We start from the raw sequence: 23,077 nt of genomic DNA, 5'->3' as shown, positions 1-23,077 counted from the left end.
TGTATCTAACCCGTGCTGTACCTGCCCTGGGAGTGTTTGATGGGACAGTGTAGAGGGAGCTTTACTCTGTATCTAACCCGTGCTGTACCTGCCCTGGAAGTGTTCGATGGGACAGTGTAGAGGGAGCTTTACTCTGTATCTAACCCGTGCTGTACCTGCCCTGGGAGTGTTTGATGGGACAGTGTAGAGGGAGCTTTACTCTGTATCTAACCCGTGCTGTACCTGCCCTGGGAGTGTTTGATGGGACAGTGTAGAGGGAGCTTTACTCTGTATCTAACCCGTGCTGTACCTGCCCTGGGAGTGTTTGATGGATTAAATTACATCGGATATACAATACAGAAACAGGCCATTCGGCCCAACCAGTCCATGCCGGTGTTTATGCTCCACTCGAGCCTCCTCCCATCTTTCCTCATCTAACTCTATCAGCGTAACCCTCGATTCCCTTCTCCCTCAGATGCTTGTCCAGCCTCCCCTTAAATACATCGATACTATTCGCTTCACCCACTCCCTGTGGTAGCGAGTTCCACATTCTCACCACTCTCTGTATCTAACCCGTGCTGTACCTGCTGTGTGTGTTTGGGAGTGTTTGATGGGACAGTGTTTATTTGGACCGCTGCAGGTGCCTGTGGAACTTGACCCCCAGCAAGAGTCAGGAAAAGCGAGAAAAAAAGGAGATGGAAAAACAACCGACAAGTGAGTGATTTCTGAAGTTCAGAAATGGAAATATCTGAAGAATGTAATGGAAGGGAAAACCTTCTTTTCCTCACCTTCGATTCATCATCAATGTTTAGGATTTTTTTGTAGTTATCCCCTTCCGCTTGGCCCCTGAGAGAGAGAGAAATAACTGAGCATTAAAATGGATTTTAGTAGTTAACCAAAGGATTCTCAAATAACAACCAGCGGGCGCTCTCCTGCGCCGGCTCCTATTTCCTATGTTCTTGGTGATCGAGGGGATATGGGTTTTGAAGCTCCGCTCCGGGTGGTGCAGAATACCATGGTTGCACGCAATCTGGTTCAGTCAGTAAGGGGATGGAGTTGATGGCAGGTGTGTGGAATGTAGGCAGCGGCCGAAAACGATCGATTGGCTCACTAGGAAATTGTGTCTCATCCACAACTTAACGTTGGGCATTCGGTCTGACAGCACAGAGGTGGTCATGGGATCAAGTGAGTTGGTGGAGCTGGTGGAAGATGACCCTGTCTACACGGATGATGCAATCAAGGGGCAGCGCCTCGATGGGGAAGGGGAGGGGCCGAGGATGGATCCTGGGAAAACTCTGCAGATGGAGGTTGACGGAGATGTCCTGGCTGTGTTCGGACAGGTAGGAGTGGAACCGAGCAAATGCAGTAATACTGAGGTGGAGCACAACGGTGGTACTGATTAACCACATTGGACAGAGAAGCCATGGAGAGTAATGCGCTACAGTCACAATCACAGGGTAATATCATTAGACACTTTGACCAGGGCAGTCTTGGTACAATGGGCAGGGCAGAACCTGGACTGAAGGGTTTTGAACAGGGTGTTGTCGGAGAGGTGATGATCTATTCAAGGACCTTGGACAAGGAGAGTTTAGAGGCTGGATGGTAATTGGAGGGGTTAGATAGGTCAAGGCTTGGGTTTTTATTGAGGAGCGATGATGACTGTTTTGAAAGGAAGAGGGAGAGTGCGTGAACAGAGAGAGAGCTATTAACAATGTCGGCCAGTACTGGGGCCAGGAAAGATAATGGAGAGGCCAGAGGTTGGGTGGGAAGAGGGCAGGAGGCGGGCCTTATAGACTGGGACGGGGGTTAGGGTTAGGAAGAGTGCAGGACTAGGAGATGGTCAGTGGTGGGGTGGGGCGGGCACTGGATGCAGCGGCGCAGATGGTCTCAGTACATGAGCTCCTTGAACTTGGCGTTAGACGTTCGGGTTCAAGGGGCATGAGAGTAGAGGATTTGAGGATACAGTTTGCCACAGAGAAAAGGAATCTGGAGTTGTCCTTTCCTCCACCCATGGAGGCTTTGACTGTGGCGAGGGTTCTTCAGTAAACCAGGAGGTGGTCCACTCAGATCTGGTGTTGGTGACAAAGCTGGGAGCCAGGGTCGGAGGTAATGAGTGACACTGGGATATGGAGATAATGAGTGACACTGGGATATGGAAGGCAGAATTAAAGGAGTTACTCAGCAAACTGTGGCATGATCATTAGAGAGCCAGAGAAGAGGGCGTTGACAGTTAGTGAATTGTGGGTAGCTTTTTACCGGGGTGAAGGACGTAGGTTGGAGCTGGAGGTGGGCAAGGGGACAAGGACATGGTTCGAGGGTGGCCATGGCAGTGATCAAGAGGTACAGGCACATTCCTCTAGACTGCTGACTGCCTGATCTCCCAGTGCTGACCAGAAGATTGTAAAGGTCTAGTGCTCACTCACCCCAGGTTCAGGGATGCATATCGCAGCGTCGCCCCCTCAAACTCTTTCAAACTGGTGTCCGAGGTCTCAGCTGTGGTCGGCATCTCCTGAAGGAGAAGTACATTTCAGCTCTTTAGAAATTCCCAAACATGTTCCAATAATGAAAAGCAGCTGAGTGTGAAAGCACCGCATCAGGGCACATTATGGAAAAAGGAAAATCCCAACAGACTCACCGCCTTTCTCAAAGATTAACCCCACCCACCCACCTCTCCATATCCCCCAAACCCACCCACCTCTCCATATCCCCCAACCCCACCCACCCACCTCTCCATATCCCCCAACCCCACCCAACTCTCCATATCCCCCAACCCCACCCACCCAACTCTCCATATCCCCCAACCCCACCCACCCAACTCTCCATATCCCCCAACCGCACCCACCCAACTCTCCATATCCCCCAACCCCACCCACCCACCTCTCCATATCCCCCAACCCCACCCAACTCTCCATATCCCCCAACCCCACCCACCCAACTCTCCATATCCCCCAACCCCACCCAACTCTCCATATCCCCCAACCCCACCCACCCAACTCTCCATATCCCCCAACCCCACCCACCCACCTCTCCATATCCCCCAACCCCACCCACCCAACTCTCCATATCCCCCAACCCCACCCACCTCTCCATATCCCCCAACCCCACCCAACTCTCCATATCCCCCAACCCCACCCACCCAACTCTCCATATCCCCCAACCCCACCCACCTCTCCATATCCCCCAACCACCCACCTCTCCATATCCCCCAACCCCACCCACCCAACTCTCCATATCCCCCAACCCCACCCACCCAACTCTCCATATCCCCCAACCCCACCCACCCAACTCTCCATATCCCCCAACCCCACCCACCCAACTCTCCATATCCCCCAACCCCACCCACCCAACTCTCCATATCCCCCAACCCCACCCACCCACCTCTCCATATCCCCCAACCCCACCCACCTCTCCATATCCCCCAACCCCACCCACCCACCTCTCCATATCCCCCAACCCCACCCACCCAACTCTCCATATCTCCAACCCCACCCACCCAACTCTCCATATCCCCCAACCCCACCCACCTCTCCATATCTCCAACCCCACCCACCTCTCCATATCCCCCAACCCCACCCACCCAACTCTCCATAACCCCCAACCCCACCCACCTCTCCATATCCCCCAACCCCACCCACCCAACTCTCCATATCCCCCAACCCCACCCACCCAACTCTCCATATCCCCCAACCCCACCCACCCAACTCTCCATATCCCCCAACCCCACCCACCCAACTCTCCATATCCCCCAACCCCACCCACCCACCTCTCCATATCCCCCAACCCCACCCACCCAACTCTCCATATCCCCCAACCCCACCCACCCACCTCTCCATATCCCCCAACCCCACCCACCCAACACTCCATATCTCCAACCCCACCCACCCAACTCTCCATATCCCCCAACCCCACCCACCCAACTCTCCATATCTCCAACCCCACCCACCTCTCCATATCCCCCAACCCCACCCACCCAACTCTCCATAACCCCCAACCCCACCCACCTCTCCATATCCCCCAACCCCACCCACCCAACTCTCCATATCCCCCAACCCCACCCACCCAACTCTCCATATCTCCAACCCCACCCACCCAACTCTCCATATCCCCCAACCCCACCCACCTCTCCATATCCCCCAACCCCACCCACCCAACTCTCCATATCCCCCAACCCCACCCACCCAACTCTCCATATCCCCCAACCCCACCCACCTCTCCATATCCCCCAACCCTACCCACCCAACTCTCCATATCCCCCAACCCCACCCACCCAACTCTCCATATCCCCCAACCCCACCCACCCAACTCTCCATATCCCCCAACCCCACCCACCCAACTCTCCATATCCCCCAACCCCACCCACCCAACTCTCCATATCCCCCAACCCCACCCACCCAACTCTCCATATCCCCCAACCCCACCCACCCAACTCTCCATATCCCCCAACCCCACCCACCCAACTCTCCATATCCCCCAACCCCACCCACCTCTCCATATCCCCCAACCCCACCCACCCACCTCTCCATATCCCCCAACCCCACCCACCTCTCCATATCCCCCAACCCCACCCAACTCTCCATATCCCCCAACCCCACCCACCTCTCCATATCCCCCAACCCCACCCACCCACCTCTCCATATCCCCCAACCCCACCCACCCAACTCTCCATATCCCCCAACCCCACCCACCCAACTCTCCATATCCCCCAACCCCACCCACCCAACTCTCCATATCCCCCAACCCCACCCACCCAACTCTCCATATCCCCCAACCCCACCCACCCAACTCTCCATATCCCCCAACCCCATCCACCCAACTCTCCATATCCCCCAACCCCACCCACCTCTCCATATCCCCCAACCCCACCCACCCAACTCTCCATATCCCCCAACCCCACCCACCTCTCCATATCCCCCAACCCCACCCACCTCTCCATATCCCCCAACCCCACCCACCCAACTCTCCATATCCCCCAACCCCACCCACCCAACTCTCCATAACCCCCAACCCCACCCACCTCTCCATATCCCCCAACCCCACCCACCCAACTCTCCATATCCCCCAACCCCACCCACCCAACTCTCCATAACCCCCAACCCCACCCACCCAACTCTTCCATACCTCCCAACTCCACCCTGCATCAATCCCAAACTCATCCCTCTGCCACGTGCTCGCCCCATAGCCCTGTATCAATCCCAAACTAATCCCACTGCCCTGCTCTCTCTCCATAGCCCTGTATCAATCCCAAACTAATCCCACTGCCCTGCTCTCTCTCCATAGCCCTGTATCAATCCCAAACTAATCCCACTGCCCCGCTCTCTCCCCATAGCCCTGTATCAATCCAAAACTAATCCCACTGCCCCGCTCTCTCCCCATAGCCCTGTATCAATCCCAAACTAATCCCACTGCCCTGCTCTCTCTCCATAGCCCTGTATCAATCCCAAACTAATCCCACTGCCCCGCTCTCTCCCCATAGCCCTGTATCAATCCCAAACTAATCCCACTGCCCCGCTCTCCCCCCATAGCCCTGTATCAATCCCAAACTAATCCCACTGCTCCGCTCTCTCCCCATAGCCCTGTATCAATCCCAAACTAATCCCACTGCCCCGTTCTCTCCCCATAGCCCTGTATCAATCCCAAACTAATCCCACTGCCCCGCTCTCTCCCCATAGCCCTGTGTCTTCCTCTGGTTCAAATATTCATTCACTGGGATGGAAACGTGGCCTCTGCCGCTCAGTTTGGCTCTGTGCCTTTAGTCCGTTCAGTTACTGGGAGGGAACTTGCTTTTTTAATTCACTCGCAGAATGTGGGCGTCGCTGGCAATGCCAGCATTTATTGCCCATCCCTAATTGCCCTTGAGAAGGTGGTGGTGAGCCGCCTTCTTGAATCGCTGCAGTCCATGTGGTGAAGGTACTCCCACAGTGCGGTTAGGGAGGGAGTTCCGGGATTTTGACCCAGTGATGATGAAGGAACGGCCGATATACTTCTGCTAATGATGACTGTCAGGTGCCCGGCACCACTCGATAATTAATACCGAACTCTTGCAATATTAGGGAGAGCCAGTAACGAGGCAACAGTCTTGCCCCACTCCCCTTCCTTGCTGGCTAATGCACCGTGGGGAACTGCTTCATAGAATCATAGAAAGTTACAGCACGGAAGGAGGCCATTTCGGCCCATCGTGTCCGCACCGGCCAACAGAGAGCTATCCAGCCTAATCCCACTTCCCAGCTCTTGGTCCGTAGCCCTGCAGGTTAGAACATCCCAAGTGCACATCCAAGTACTTATTAAATGTGGTTAGGGTTCCTGCCTCTACCACCCTTTCAGACAGTGAGTTCCAGACCCCCACCACCCTCTGGGTGAAGAAATTTCCCCTCAAATCCCCTCTAAACCTTCCACCAATTACTTTAAATCTGTGCCCCCTGGTTTTTGACCCCTCTGCTAGGGGAAATAGGTCCAGCCCAGGTAACATCCTGGTGAATCTCCTCTGCACCCTCTCCAATGCAATCACATCCTTCCTATAGTGTGGCGACCAGAACTGCACACAGTATTCCAGCTGTGGCCTAACCAGCGTTTTGTACAGCTCCATCATAACCTCCCTGCTCTTATATTCTATGCCACGGCTAATGAAGGCAAGCATTCCGTATGCCTTCTTAACCACCTTATCTACCTGGCCTGCTACCTTCAGGGATCTGTGGACATGCACTCCAAGGTCCCTTTGTTCCTCTACACTACTCGGTGTCCTACCATTTAATGTGTATTCCCTTTCCTTGTTAGCCCTCCCCAAATGCATTACCTCACACTTCTCCGGATTGAATTCCATTTGCCACTGTTCTGCCCACCTGACCAATTTATTGATATCTTCCTGCAGTCTACAGCTTCCTTCTTCAGTATCAACCACACAGCCGTGTGTCATCTGCAAACTTCTTAATCATACCCCCTATATTCAAGTCTAGATCATTGATATATACCACAAAAAGCAAGGGACCTAGTACTGAGCCCTGCAGAACCCCACTGGAAACAGCCTTCCAGTCACAAAAACACCCATCAACCATTACCCTCTGCTTCCTGCCTCCGAGCCAGTTTTGAATCCAACTTGACACTTTGCCCTGGATCCCATGGGCTTTTAACTTCGTGAACAGTCTGCCATGTGGAACCTTATCAAAAGCCTTGCTAAAGTCCATATACACTACATCAAATGCACTACCCTCATCTACCCTCCTTGTTACCTCCTCAAAAAAATTCAATCAAGTTTATCAGACATGACCTTCCCTTAACAAATCCGTGCTGACTATCCTTGATTAATCCGGTCTTTCTAAATGAAGATTTATCCTGTCCTTCAGAATTCTTTCCAATAATTTTCCCACCATCGAGGTTAGGCTGACTGGCCTGTAATTACTCGGTCTATCCTTTTCTCCCTTTTTAAACAAGGGTACCACATTAGCAGTCCTCCAGTCCTCCGGCACCACACCTGAAGCCAGAGAGGATTGAAAAATGATGGTCAGGTGTGGCCTGGAATACATTTCATCCGGGCCTGGGGATTTATCCACTTTTAAAGCTGCTAAACCCCTGAATACTTCCTCTCTCACTATGTTTATTTCATCTAATATTTCACACTCCTCCTCCCCGATAGCAATGTCTGCTTCGCCCCTCTCCTTTGTGAAAACAGACGCAAAGTATTCATTAAGAACCTTACCAACGTCTCCCGCCTCCACACACATTACCCTCATGATCTCCAATAGGCCCTACCCTTACTTTAGTTATCCTCTTACTCTTAATATATTTATAAAACATCTTTGGGTTTTCCTTGATTTTACTGCCAAGAATTTTTCATGCTCTCTCTTTGCTTTCCTAATATCCTTTTTAATTGCACCCCTGCACTTTCTCCATTCCTCTAAAGATTCTGGAATATTTAGCCCTCGGTATCTGTCATACGCCTCCCGTTTTTTCTTTATCCTACCCTGTATGTCCCTAGACACCCAGGGGGCTCTAGATTCGTTAGTCCCACCTTTTTTCTTTAAGGGCACATGTTTGGTCTGAACCCTCCGGATCTCCTCCTTGAATGCCCCCCGCTGCTCTGTCACTGATTTACCTTCAAGTAGCTGTTTCAAGTCCACTGTGGCTAAATCCCCTCTGAGCTTAGCAAAATTTGCTTTTCCCTAATTTAGAATTTTTATTCCTGGTCTATCCTTGTCCTTTTCCATAACTACCTTAAATCTAACAGAATTATGGTCACCAGCACCAAAATGCTCCCCCACTGATACGCCTTCTACCTGCCCAGCTTCATTCCCTAAAACTAAGTCCAGAACCGCCCCCTCCCTTGTTGGGCTTGCTACATACTGGCTAAAAAAGTTCTCCTGGATGCATTTTAGGAATTCCGCACCCTCTATACCCTTCACACTAATTTTATCCCAGTTAATATTGGGGTAGTTGAAATCCCCTATTACTGCCCTATAGTTTTTGCACTTTTCAGAAATTTGTCTACATATTTGTTCTTCTATCTCCCTCTCACTGTTTGGGGGTCTGTAGTACACTCCCAGCAGTGTGATCACCCCTTTTTTGTTTTTCAGTTCGATCCATATGGCCTCGTTTGATGATCCCTCCAACATATCATTCCTCCTCACAGCTGTAATAGTTTATTTAATCAATACCGTGACCCCCCCCCTCCCTTTTTACCTCCCTCTCTATCCCGTCTGAAAATCCTGTGACCAGGAATGTTGAGCTGCCATACCTGCCCCTCTTTCAGCCACGTCTCTGTAATAGCTATAATATCATAGTCCCAAGTATCTACCTGTGCCCTCAGCTCATCTGCCTTGTTCACTCTACTCCTTGCATTGAAGTATAGACCATTTAGTACAGGCAAACCTCCTTGTTGTCTACTATCTAGCCCTTGATTCCTCTGTCCTTCCAATTTACTTTCTACATTTTTGTTTTCCAATTCCAGTTTTTCTTCCCTCCCTATTGACTCTTAATGCACTTGGCCTGAGATTTAGTTCCCAGCCTATTAGGAAGGTTGAATGCAGATAATTAGATTCTCCATCACAAGCAGGAGACACAGATAATTACTGTGTGAATACTGCCAGCCCAAGCCATCAATATCAGCCCCAGCATCAACAGTTATTAAGGTGGGTTTTATTGATTGTTTCGCTGCAGAGTGAAGCTCTTGCCCCGAGTGGGTATTAAAGGCTAGAGCTGCCGTACCTTTAGGTATCAGCCCTGGCTCAGGGAGCAGCACCCTTGCCTCTGAGTCATGGTTGTGGGTTCAAGTCCCACTCGAGACTAAAGCACATAATTACGCAGTACTTACAGCACAGAAACAGGCCATTCGGCCCAACAAGTGTATGCCGGTGTTTCTGCTCCACAAGAGCCTCCTCCCACCCCTCTTCATCTCACCCGATCAGCACATCCTTCTACTCCCGTCTCATGCGCTTATCTAGCTTCCCCTTAAACGCATCTATCCTGTTCACCTCAACTACTCCTTGTGGTAGCGAGTTCCATCTGTACTGAGGGAAAGAAAGACTTGCATTTCTATCGCGCCTTTCACGACCATCAGACATCCCAAAGCGCTTTACAGCCAATGAGCTACTTTTTGAAGTGTAGTCACTGTTGTAATGTAGGAAACGTGGCAGCCAATTTGCGCACAGCAAGCTCTCACAAACAGCACTGTGATAATGACCAGATAATCTGCTTTAGTGATGTTGGTTGAGGGATAAATATTGGCCCCAGGACAGCGGGGAGAACTCCCCTGCTCTTCTTCCAATAGCGGCCTTGGGATCTTTTATGTCTTGCTGAGCGAAATTTGTCTGCCACCTTTTCTACGTTAGAACAGTGACTACCCTTGATAAAGTAAAGCTGTAAAGCGCTTTGGGACGTCCCGAGGTTGTGTAAGGCACGGTCTAAATGCAAGTCTTTCTCATCCTGCCCCCCCGAGCGGGTTTATCTGGCCAGAGCTGCTTGTTCCAGGAGCCCTGAGCAGGACTTGCAATATCCGTCGGTGCCGCTCATCGCTGAGTAGCAGATGGTTTTCACTGTGTGGAGCGGTATGTTTCACGATCCCGTTACTACACCGAGGGATGGACGCTCAGCACTCCGACCACAATCCCACCTCCCATGGGCAATATTGGGATTGAGAGGGCAGAGTGGAGAGGTGGGCATAACCTATTCCAATAAATGTGCAGGGGAGGTGGGACATCACCCAGTTTGCACCTGTGCGAGGAGCTTCATTACTCCAATGTACCTTGGATTCAATTTACAACCAGCTTGGGAACATCAGGAGCAGGCGGAGGCCATTCAGTCACTCGGACCTGTTCTGCCATTCTATTAGATTCAGCCTAGTCTGCACCTCAACTCCACTTTCTTCTGAAAACTAATTTCTACCATCAACTTGCAAACTACAAAAGGAAAATGCTCGTCACACTTTAAATAAACAAGGACTTGCCTTCCATATGTCGGTGTCATCGCCCTTCTCACTCACAGCCACACCAGTCCAGGTCAGCTAAACAAAACCACAACGGTCAGAGGGCAAGGGGAGGGAGGGAGGGAGGGAGGGGTGACACAGGACAGGGGCAATTTGGGGAATGCAGACACATGGGGAGAATGTGGGGGGGAAACAGGGGAAAATAATTTATTCACACAGCTATTTCTTAAAGTTTTAACCACCCACCCCCCTTCTCCCCAACCCCACCTACCCCCCGTATTCCCAACCCCACCCACCCACCTTCTCCCCGTATCCCCAACCCCACCCCCCATATCCCCAACCCCACCTTCTCCCCGTATCCCCAACCCCACCCACCCACCTTCTCCCCGTATCCCTAACCGCACCCACCCACCTTCTCCCCGTATCCCCAACCCCACCGACCCATCTTCTCCCCGTATCCCCAACCCCACCCACCTTCTCCCCGTATCCCCAACCCCACCCCCCATATCCCCAACCCCACCTTCTCCCCGTATCCCCAACCCCACCCACCCACCTTCTCCCCGTATCCCTAACCGCACCCACCCACCTTCTCCCCGTATCCCCAACCCCACCGACCCATCTTCTCCCCGTATCCCCAACCCCACCCACCTTCTCCCCGTATCCCCAACCCCACCCACCCACCTTCTCCCCGTATCCCCAACCCCACCCACCCACCTTCTCCCCGTATCCCCAACCCCACCTACCCACCTTCTCCCCGTATCCCCAACCCCACCTACCCACCTTCTCCCCATATCCCCAACCCCACCCACCCACCTTCTCCCCGTATCCCCAACCCCACCTACCCACCTTCTCCCCGTATCCCTCAACCCCACCCACCCACCTTCTCCCCGTATCCCCAACCCCACCTACCCCCCGTATCCCCAACCCCACCCACCCACCTTCTCCCCATATCCCCAACCCCACCCACCCACCTACCCCCCGTATCCCCAACCCCACCTACCCACCTTGTCCCCGTATCCCTCAACCCCACCTACCCACCTTGTCCCCGTATCCCTCAACCCCACCTACCCACCTTCTCCCCATATCCCCAACCCCACCCACCCACCTTCTCCCCATATCCCCAACCCCACCCACCCACCTTCTCCCCGTATCCCTCAACCCCACCCACCCACCTACTCGCCGTATCCCCAACCCCACCTACCCCCCGTATCCCCAACCCCACCTACCCCCCATATCCCCAACCCCACCTACTCCCCGTATCCCTCAACTCCACCTACTCCCCATATCCCCAACCCCACCTACCCACCTTCTCCCCATATCCCCAACCCCACCCACCTTCTCCCCATATCCCCAACCCCACCCACCCACCTTCTCCCCGTATCCCTCAACCCCACCCACCCACCTTCTCCCCATATCCCCAACCCCACCCACCCACCTTCTCCCCAACCCCACCCACCCACCTTCTCCCCATATCCCCAACCCCACCCACCTTCTCCCCATATCCCCAACCCCACCCACCCACCTTCTCCCCAACCCCACCCACCCACCTTCTCCCCATATCCCCAACCCCACCCACCCACCTTCTCCCCGTATCCCTCAACCCCACCCACCCACCTTCTCCCCATATCCCCAACCCCACCCACCCACCTTCTCCCCAACCCCACCCACCCACCTTCTCCCCATATCCCCAACCCAACCCACCCACCTTCTCCCCATATCCCCAACCCCACCTCCCCCCTGTATCCCTCAACCCCACCCACCCACCTTCTCCCCGTATCCCCAACCACACCCACCCACCTTCTCCCCATATCCCCAACCCCACCCACCTTCTCCCCGTATCCCTCAACCCCACCTACCCACCTTCTCCCCAACCCCACCTACCCACCTTCTCCCCGTATTCCCAACCCCACCCACCCACCTTCTCCCCATATCCCCAACCCCACCCACCCACCTTCTCCCCGTATCCCTCAACCCCACCTACCCACCTTCTCCCCAACCCCACCCACCCACCTTCTCCCCATATCCCCAACCCCACCTACCCACCTTCTCCCCATATCCCCAACCCCACCCACCCACCTTCTCCCCATATCCCCAACCCCACCTACCCACCTTCTCCCCGTATCCCTCAACCCCACCCACCCACCTTCTCCCCGTATCCCCAACCCCACCTACCCACCTTCTCCCCGTATCCCCAACCCCACCCACCCACCTTCTCCCCAACCCCACCTTCTCCCCGTATCCCCAACCCCACCCACCCACCTTCTCCCCATATCCCTTAACCCCACCTTCTCCCCATATCCCCAACCCCACCTTCCCCCCATATCCCCAACCCCACCTTCTCCCCATATCCCCAACCCCACCCACCCACCTTCTCCCCATATCCCTCAACCCCACCTACCCACCTTCTCCCCAACCCCATCTACCCACCTTCTCCCCATATCCCCACCCACCTTCTCCCCATATCCCCAACTCCACCCACCCACCTTCTCCCCGTATCCCCAACCCCACCTACCCATCTTCTCCCCGTATTCTCAACCCCACCTACCCACCTTCTCCCCGTATCCCTCAACCCCACCTGCTCCCCGTATTCCCCCAACCCCACCCACCCACCTTCTCCCCATATCCCCCAACCCCACCCACCCACCTTCTCCCCATATCCCTTAACCCCACCTACCCACCTTCTCCCCGTATAGAAACATAGAAACATAGAGATAGGAACAGGAGTAGGCCATTCGGCCCTTCGAGCCTGCTCCGCCATTCAATGAGATCATGGCTGATCTTCGTCTGAGATCATAGCTGATCTTACCAGTTCAGTACCCCGTCCCCGCCTTTTCTCCGTAACCCTTAATCCCCTTAGCCTTCAGAAATATATCCAATTCTCTCTTGAAAATATTTATTGAATTAGCCTTCACAGCCCTCTGTGGCAGGGAATTCCACAGGCTCACCACTCTTTGAGTGAAGAAATTCTTCCTCATCTCTGTTTTAAATGATTTGCCCGCTATTTTTAGACTGTGGCCCCTGGTTCTGTGCTCCCCGGCCATTGGAAACATTCTCTCTGAATTCAGCCTGTCCAGGCCTGCCATAATTTTATATGTTTCGATGAGATCCCCTCTCAATCTTCTAAACTCCAGTGAGTACAAGCCCAAACTATTTAATCTCTCTTCGTAGGTCATTCCCGCCATTCCAGGTATCAGCCTGGTGAATCGCCGTTGCACTCTTTCCATGGCAAGAACATCCTTCCGCAGATGGGGCGACCAAAACTGTACACAATACTCCAGATGCGGTCTCACCAGCACCTTGTACAGCTGTAGTAAGGTATCCCTATTCCTATACTCGAACCCCCTTGATATGAAGGCCAACATACCATTTGCCTTCTTGATCGCCTGTTGCACCTGCATGCTCTCCTTCAGTGACTGGTGCACAAGAACACCCAGGTCCCTCTGCACTTCCCCATCCCCCAATCTATTGCCATTTAGATAATAATCTACCCTCCTGTTTTTACCCCCAAAGTGGATAACCTCGCATTTATCCACATTATAGTGCATCTGCCACGTATCTGCCCATTCCCCCAACCTGTCCAAATCGCACTGTAGCCTCCTGACATCCTCATCAGAGCCCACCCCTCCTCCTAGTTTAGTGTCGTCAGCGAATTTGGAAATATTGCATCCAATTCCCTGATCCAGATCATTTATATATATTGTGAACAGCTGGGGTCCCAGGACAGATCCTTGCGGCACCCCGCTGGTCACTGCCTGCCACTCCGAAAACGAGCCGTTTATTCCAACTCTCTGTTTTCTATCCGCCAGCCAGCTCTCTATCCACGTTAATACTTTGCCCCCAATCCCATGAGCCTTAATTTTGCATGATAATCTTTTGTGTGGAACCTTATCGAAGGCTTTCTGGAAGTCAAGGTACACCACATCCACTGGCTCTCCCCCATCTATTTTACCAGTTACTTCCTCAAAAAATTCCAGCAGATTAGTCAAACACGATTTACCCTTTGTAAATCCATGTTGACTCTGTCCGATCCTTTCCCCATTTGTCAAGTGCTCCGCTATTTTATCCTTAATAATGGACTCTAGCATTTTGCCCACAACCGATGTAAGGCTTACTGGTCTATAATTCCCTGCTTTCTCTCTACCCCCCTTTTTAAATATTGGGGTAACATTAGCTACCCTCCAATCCACGGGTACTGTTCCCGAGTCAATGGAGTTCCGGAAGATGATCCTTAGAGCATCTGCTATCTCCAGGGCCACCTCCTTAAGTACCCTAGGATGTAGTTTATCAGGCCCCGGGGATTTGTCGGCCTTCAGTCCCCTCAACTTACCCAACACCATATCCCTAGAGATACTAATTTCTGTCAGCTCCTCCCTCTCATTAGTCCCTATGTTTGCCGATATTCCTGGGAGGTTATTTGTGTCCTCCTTTGTGAATACAGAACCAAAGTATGAGTTTAATTGGTCTGCCATTTCCTTATTCTCCATTATATATTCTCCCGAATCGGACTGCAAGGGACCGACTTGGGATTTTACCAGTCTTTTCCTCCTGATATACCGATAAAAGCTTTTGCAGTCTGTTGTGTATGTAATATGTGTGCTACTTTGAACCTATGGACAGGACTGCACTACTTGTTGGGCGTAGTGATACGCAGTACCACTCCTGGCCATAGGGGTATAAATAGTACTGTGGGTACTGATTCCCCTCAGTTCCCGCCTGTGGGCATGAAGTAAAGACCTATGTATAGTCCCTACCTCCAACCAGTAAAGACCTGTTTGAGTTATACGTTTAAGTCTTTGTGTTAATTGTTCAATACAATACACATACTTAACACTGGCGACGAGTCAGGCTCTTACCCTGCGGCAGTTATTCCAGGCGGCTTCGTCCAAAGACAGGACGTTGAAGAGAGGTTTCAATCCTCAACACCCCACTCAAAACTGAAGGGCAGCAGAAATCCTGACAGCTTCCAGCGACTGGAAGTAACAGGCATTAGGACCCTGAAGCCTCCATCAGCTTGTGAACCGGAGTAAAGACAGGACTGGGGAAGAGAGAGAGGTAGGGCGATAGCGATCGGCAGATAAGGGCCGGGCCGCTTTGAAGTGAGGGGCGCAGCCGGGCCAGCGATCGGGACCAAAGATAAGAGCCGCACTCGGACTGAAAGGCGCGGCGGCTGCAGAAGCTCAAGGTGCGAGAGTCGCGGTGCACAGCGCGGGCTATCGATCGCGGCGAAGATAAGGGCCGCACTCGAGGGCTGAAGGGAGACGGCGTCGGGGGACGGGTGAAGACCGCCAAGCGCGGGAAAACCGCCATTTTGTGGGCGGAGGACGACGGCAAGAGCGGGAAGCCGCCATCTTTGATAACAAGTAAAGAAAATAAAATCTGAGAAATTGCAAATCTACAATGCCTAAACACGGGAATATTAGCACCTTTGATAGTGACCTCGAAGATTGGGCCATATATGTTGAAAGAGTAAAAAATTATTGTAAGGCCAATAAAATTCGTGACCAAGATAAAGCTCTAACATTATTAAATTTAATGGGTGCGAAGACGTACGGGCAATTGAAACACCTGTTATCACCAGATGAACCGGCGGATAAGACGTTCGATGAGATTGTTACTGTCCTGAAAGATCATCTAAACCCCACGCCGCTGATGCTAGCGGAACGATTTAAATTTTACGACAGAAGGCAGCTACAGCATGAAAGCAATGCTGAATATTTGCTGGAATTGCGTAAATTAGCGAAATATTGCCAGTTTGGAACGGGATTGACAGATGCACTACGAGACAAATTTGTGTGTGGTTTATTTAAACAGGATACACAAAAGCGACTGCTCGAGGAGAATGAGCTGACGCTTGAGAAGGCGGTCACTATGGCAGCAGCACACGAAGCCGCAGCGAGAGGCACGGCAGTAATGCAGCTACGGTCACCGGAGCTCAGTGCACACAAATTGGGTGTGAGTTCTGGCAAATGTTATCGTTGTGGAAAGACAACGCATGATCAGAACCAGTGTTGGTTTAAAAACCAAGAATGTAGAACTTGTGGTAGGCTTGGACATATAGCTAGAGTATGCAGGTCAGGGAAGAAGACCAGCAACAAGAAGTCACCGCAAGGAAAATACGCAAAGGTACACAAGGTGACCGAACAGGAGTCCGATTCAGACGCTAGCAGTAATGAACTGGCTAGCTTAAGCTGTAATGAACTGGCTAGCTTAAGAGTACTCAACGCTGGTAAGGGTGCAGACCTCCAGACAATTTGGGTCACTCTTCAGATAGAAGGAGTCCAAGTAAAACTGGAATTGGACACTGGATCGGCATTGACGGTCATAAATAAGAAAGATTACGGAAAGTTATTCCAACATATTCCCCTACAGGATACGGGGATTATATTGACAACATACACGGGGCAAAGAGTGTACCCCATCGGGAAAATAGAGGTTGCAGTGGCCCACAAGGGCGAAGACAGTCAAATAATGGACTTATATGTGATATCTGAAGGAGGTCCTCCACTACTAGGACGGGAGTGGATTAGGAAAATGAATATGGACTGGCATTTCCTACAAACAATAACGAGTGAGAACTCGGTGAAGATAGTCGGCCCAGACTCTGGAACGGATGATGGTAAGCCCAACTCAGGTGCAAAAGACAAAGTTTCAGCACAGAATTCCACTGAGCAACAACAACATAGTTTAACTGTGGATTCTGAGTCTGGCAAGTCTACTGATGTGCCCATTTCTGAGGGACACCGGGCTCGAACTCAACTCCATTTCAAACTACAACAGCAATTAGAACAAATGCTTCGCCGTTTTGAGCAAGAGTTGAATGCAACGAAAGAGTTCTTTGATATAGAGTTGGAGAATCTGGAAAGACAACAGAAGCAGCTGATGGAGAAAATGGAGCAGGAGCACACAAAACGTCTGGTGTCAGAGGAGTTAACGGTCAGCCAACTCCTGCATATGCTGAAGGACAGGACTCTGAAATGGGAAAAACTTGAACATGAACTTCAATATTCAAACGAAAGGGGTTCGGAGCTCTCAAAGGTTATTGGAAGAGCTGAGGTGGCAACACAGACTGAGATGACTGCAACAGAGCAGCCCTTGGATGCCAAAAGTACGCTGACTCACGTCAACGTAGAACAACAGACCGCTGAAACAGCTGCTCCGGTAGAGGGATTGCATAGTCCGATCAATCAATCTCCAAAGGAAGTTGAAGTATTAAAATCACAAATGAGGTCACTAGTAAACGACTTGCTGAAAGCCCAGAAAAAGCTGGATGCAGAGGTACACATGAAGAAGTCTCTTCAGGAAAGATGTCTGGATTTGGAACAAGAGCTGGCTAATGTCCAGCTGGGTATGGAGGAAATAGACGACCCTCTCACTGGTCTAGCTCAGGACGACACCGAATATTACGATGTCCTGTCCTGCCCAGCTTGTAACTTCGACTCCCAAAGTGCAGAAATCATGGAGGAGCACCAAAAGTCTACGGAACATCGGGAGAAGCTGGCTCTACGACGGAAACAGGAGGAAGAGAAGGAGGAACTGCGCATGCAGCTGGCAGCTGTCAATGGAGCCCAGAGAGTCTCCAAGAAGCAGAAAAGGAAAAGTAAAAACAGAAGATGACCCATCTGAACCATTATCACCTCTACCAGATCACACACGTGGTCCCTCCGAACGGAGCCAATTCAGTTCGGAAGTTCAAACTGTTAAATCCATGGAAGGACTATTGAATGAGTCACTCTAGCAACGTGAACCGACTACACCACAGAGATTGAATCTGTGAACTGTTTTCCGCAGAGACTGAATCTGTGATCTGTTTTTGACATGAAGTTATCTATGTATCTATGTTATTCTGTTATGTAAACCTGAAGTTATATATGTATATATGTTATTACGTTATGTTAAATGGGGAGATGACTGTAAAGCTAGGAAGGGAGGAATGTTGTGTATGTAATATGTGTGCTACTTTGAACCTATGGACAGGACTGCACTACTTGTTGGGCGTAGTGATACGCAGTACCACTCCTGGCCATAGGGGTATAAATAGTACTGTGGGTACTGATTCCCCTCAGTTCCCGCCTGTGGGCATGAAGTAAAGACCTATGTATAGTCCCTACCTCCAACCAGTAAAGACCTGTTTGAGTTATACGTTTAAGTCTTTGTGTTAATTGTTCAATACAATACACATACTTAACACAGTCTGTCTTTATGTTTGCTGCAAGTTTACTTTCGTATTCTATTTTCCCCTTCCTGATTAATCCCTTTGTCCTCTTTTGATGTATCTTGTACTGCCCCCAATCTTCCGGTCTGGTGCTTTTTTTTGCCAGTTGATATGCCCTTTTTTTTGATTTTATGCTGTCCCTAATTTCCCTCGTTATCCACGGTTGAGTCACCTTTTTAGGTTTATTTTTATGCCAAACCGGTATAAACATGTTCTGGAATTCTTCCATTCTATCTTTGAATGCTTGCCATTGTCTCTCCACTGTCAATCCCCCCAGAAACACCACCCAATCAATCTTACCCAATTCCCGTCTCATACCCTCGTAATTCCCTTTATTTAAGTTCTGGACCTTAGTCTCTGATTCAATTTCCTCACTCTCCATCTCGACTGAGAGCTCGATCATATTATGATCGCTCTGACCCAAGGGGCCTCGTACAAGAAGATTGCTGATAAGTCCCTTCTCATTGCACAATACCCAGTCTAAAATGGCCTGATCTCGAGTCGGCTCCTCGACATATTGGTCCAGATAACCGTCCCGAAAACATTCCAGGAATTCCTCCTCCTCAGAATTTTTACTAATTTGGGTAGTCCAATCAATATGTAAATTAAAGTCACCCATGATGACAGCTGTGCTCTTATCGCACGCTTCTCTAATTTCCCTTTTTATGCCTTCCCTCACCTCCATATTACTATTTGGAGGCCTATATATCACACCCACTAACGTTTTCCTCCCCTTGCTATTTCTCATTTCTACCCATACAGATTCCGTTTCATCCGAGTTAATATCCTTCCTTTCCATTGCATTAATCCCCTCCTTTACCAGCAATGCTACCCCACCTCCCCTACCTTTTTGCCGATCCTTCCTAAATATTGTATATCCCTGGATGTTAAGTTCCCAGCCTTGCCCACCCTGCAGCCACGTTTCTGTAATCCCAATCAAATCATACTTGTTTACCTCTATTTCCCTCAACCCCACCTACCCACCTTCTCCCCGTATCCCTCAACCCCACCTACCCATCTTCTCCCCGTATTCTCAACCCCACCTACCCATCTTCTCCCCGTATTCTCAACCCCACCTACCCACCTTCTCCCCGTATCCCCCAACCCCACCCACCTTCTCCCCGTATCCCCCAACCCCACCCACCTTCTCCCCATATCCCCCAACCCCACCCACCCCCCATATCCCTCGACCGCACCTACCCATCTTCTCCCCGTATTCTCAACCCCACCCACCCACCTTCTCCCCATATCCCCCAACCCCACCCACCCACCTTCTCCCCATATCCCTTAACCCCACCTACCCACCTTCTCCCCATATCCCTTAACCCCACCTACCCACCTTCTCCTCGTATCCCCCAACCCCACACCTTCTCCCCATATCGCCCAACCCCACCCACCCACCCACCTTCTCCCCATATCCCCAACCCCACCCACCCACCCACCTTCTCCCCATATCCCTCAACCCCACCCACCCACCTTCTCCCCATGTCTCTCCCGTGTTTTTGAAGCCTTGTTCTCGGCTTCCTTCCTCCATCCCATGAAGGTCCCTCTGGGATGTCTCTTCTCCAGGATCAACCGACACCAGCGGCCGATCCCCTTGAACCCTAAGCTTTCCACCTGCTGCATTTACCTGTTGCTCCTCCGAGGGGGTCGTGCACTGTGACATGGTGGAGGGTTTCCGAGAGCCCTCCTCCTGGTCGCAGGCGGGAGGCGGAGGTTCCCATTGAGTCGTCCCCGTGGGAATGTGCCAGTAATAGGTTCCCGAGGTGTCCCGCACCCTCATCCAGCCGGCAGGCAGGTCCGCATCCGTCTCAAAGGAGTTCCGATTCCAGATAGGATCTGAAACACAAATGGTAATAACTCATTAATATTAAATCCCAAATAAAACCAGAAAATGCTGGAAATACTCAGCAGGTCAGGTCTGTGGAGAGAGAAAGAGATAACGTTTCAGGTCGATGACATTTAATCAGAAAACGAGGCGAGATGAGGAGAATGTTATTAATGCAGCGAGTTGTTGTGATCTGGAATGCGCTGCCTGAAAGGGCTGTGGAAGCAGATTCAATAATAACTTACAAAAGGGAATTGAATAAATACTTCAAGGGGAGAAATTTGGAGGGCTTTGGGGAAAGAGCAGGGGGGATTGGGACTAATTGGAGAGCTCTTTCAAAGAGCTGGCACAAGCACGATGGGCTGAGTGGCCTCCTTGTGGGCTGGCTCTTTGGAAGAGCTACCCCGCCGGGTCAGCATCCCCAATAACCACAAACCCAGGTCAGCGCCGCCCCAATAAACACAAACCCGGGTCAGTGCCCCAATAAACATAAACCCGGGTCAACGCACCCCAATAAACACAAACCCGGGTCAGCGCCCCAATAAACACAAACCCAGGTCAGCACGCCCCAATAAACACAAACCCGGGTCAGCGCGCCCCAATGAACACAAACCCCGGTCGGTGCACCCCAATAAACACAAACCCGGGTCAGCGCACCCAAATAAACACAAACCCGGGTCAGTGCGCCCCAATGAACACAAACCCCGGTCGGTGCACCCCAATAAACACAAACCCGGGTCAGCGCCACAATAAACACAAACCCGAGTCAGCGCGCCCCAATAAACACAAACCCAGGTCAGTGCCCCAATAAACACAAACCTAGGTCAGCGCCGCCCCAATAAACAAAAACCCGGGTCCGTGCCCCAATAAACATAAACCCGGGTCAGCGCACCCCAATAAACACAAACCCAGGTCAGCACCCCAATAAACACAAACCCGGGTCAGCGCCCCAATAAACACAAACCCCAGTCGGTGCGCCCCAATAAACACAAACCCCAGTCAGTGCACCCCAATAAACACAAACCCGGGTCAGCGCACCCAAATAAACACAAACCCGGGTCAGTGCGCCCCAATGAACACAAACCCCGGCCAGTGCACCCCAATAAACACAAACCCGGGTTAGCGCCCCAATAAACACAAACCCGAGTCAGCGCGCCCCAATAAACACAAACCCAGGTCAGCACGCCCCAATAAACAGAAACCCGGGTCAGCTCGCCCCAATAAACACAAACCCGGGTCAGCTCACCCCAATAAACACAAACCCGGGTCAGTGCACCCCAATAAACACACACCCGGGTCAGCGCCCCAATGAACACAAACCAAGGTCAGCGCACCCCAATAAACACAAACCCGGGTCAGCGCCCCAATAAACACAAACCCGGGTCAGCGCCCCAATAAACACAAACCCGGGTCAGCGCCCCAATAAACACAAACCGGGTCAGCTCCCCAATAAACACAAACCCGGGTCAGCGCCCCAATAAACACAAACCCAGGTTAGCACACCCCAATAAACACAAACCCCGGTCAGTGCACCCCAATAAACACAAACCCCGGTCAATGCACCCCAATAAACACAAACCCCGGTCAATGCACCCCAATAAACACAAACCCGGGTCAGTGCACCCCTATAAACACAAACCCGGGTCAGGGCCCCACTGAACACAAACCAAGGTCAGCGCACCCCAATAAACACAAACCCAGGTCAGGGCCCCAATAAACACAAACCCGGGTCAGGGCCCCACTGAACACAAACCAAGGTCAGCGCACCCCAATAAACACAAATCCGGGTCAGCGCACCAATAAACACAAACCCGGGTCAGCGCCCCAATAAACACAAACCCGGGTCAGCGCACCAATAAACACAAACCCAGGTCAGCGCACCAATAAACACAAACCCGGGTCAGCGCACCAATAAACTAAACCCGGGACAGCGCACCCCAATAAACACAAACCTGGGTCAGCGCACGAATAAACACAAACCCGGGTCAGCGCACCAATAAACACAAACCCGGGTCAGCGCACCCCAATAAACACAAACCCGGGACAGCGCACCAACAAACACAAACCCGGGTCAGCGCACCAATAAATACAAGCCCAGGTCAGCGCGCCAATGATCACAAACCCGGGTCAGCGCACCAATAAACACAAACCCGGGTCAGCGCCCCAATGAACAAACCCGGGTCAGCGCACCCCAATAAACACAAACCCCGGTCAGTGCACCCCAATAAACACAAACCCGGGTCAGCGCACCCCAATAAACACAAACCCGGGTCAGCGCACCAACAAACACAAACCCGGGACAGCGCACCAACAAACACTAACACGGGTCAGGGCCCCAATAAACACAAACCCAGGTCAGGGCCCCAATAAACACAAACCCAGGTCAGCGCCCCAATAAACACAAACCCGGGTCAGCGCCCCAATGAACAAACCCGGGTCAGTGCACCAATAAACACAAACCCAGGTTAGCACACCCCAATAAACACAAACCCCGGTCAGTGCACCCCAATAAACACAAACCCCGGTCAGTGCACCCCAATAAACACAAACCCGGGTGAGCGCCCCAACAAACACAAACCTGGGTCAGCGCACCAACAAACACAAACCCGGGTCAGCACACCAATAAATACAAATCCAGGTCAGCGCA

The 23,077-nt window shown here is 51.7% G+C and overlaps 1 protein-coding gene across 1 annotated transcript in view; it reads right to left on the bottom strand.

The window, feature by feature from the left end:
- LOC147112198 (amyloid beta precursor protein binding family B member 2-like) overlaps positions 1 to 23,077 on the bottom strand; it is a 77,055-nt gene that overhangs the window by 24,807 nt on the left and 29,171 nt on the right. The window contains 4 exon segments of the mRNA XM_085999850.1: positions 768 to 825; positions 2,403 to 2,488; positions 10,412 to 10,468; positions 20,233 to 20,441. Coding sequence (XP_085855976.1) covers positions 768 to 825; positions 2,403 to 2,488; positions 10,412 to 10,468; positions 20,233 to 20,441 — 410 coding nt within the window.

The sequence above is a fragment of the Somniosus microcephalus genome, chromosome 10 (assembly GCF_052327205.1).
Source record: "Somniosus microcephalus isolate GS21.2 chromosome 10, FLI_Smic_1.0, whole genome shotgun sequence".
NCBI lineage: Eukaryota > Metazoa > Chordata > Chondrichthyes > Squaliformes > Somniosidae > Somniosus > Somniosus microcephalus.
The sequence above is the reverse complement of the archived record's forward strand: the minus strand, read 5'-3'. Positions and strand labels throughout refer to the sequence as shown.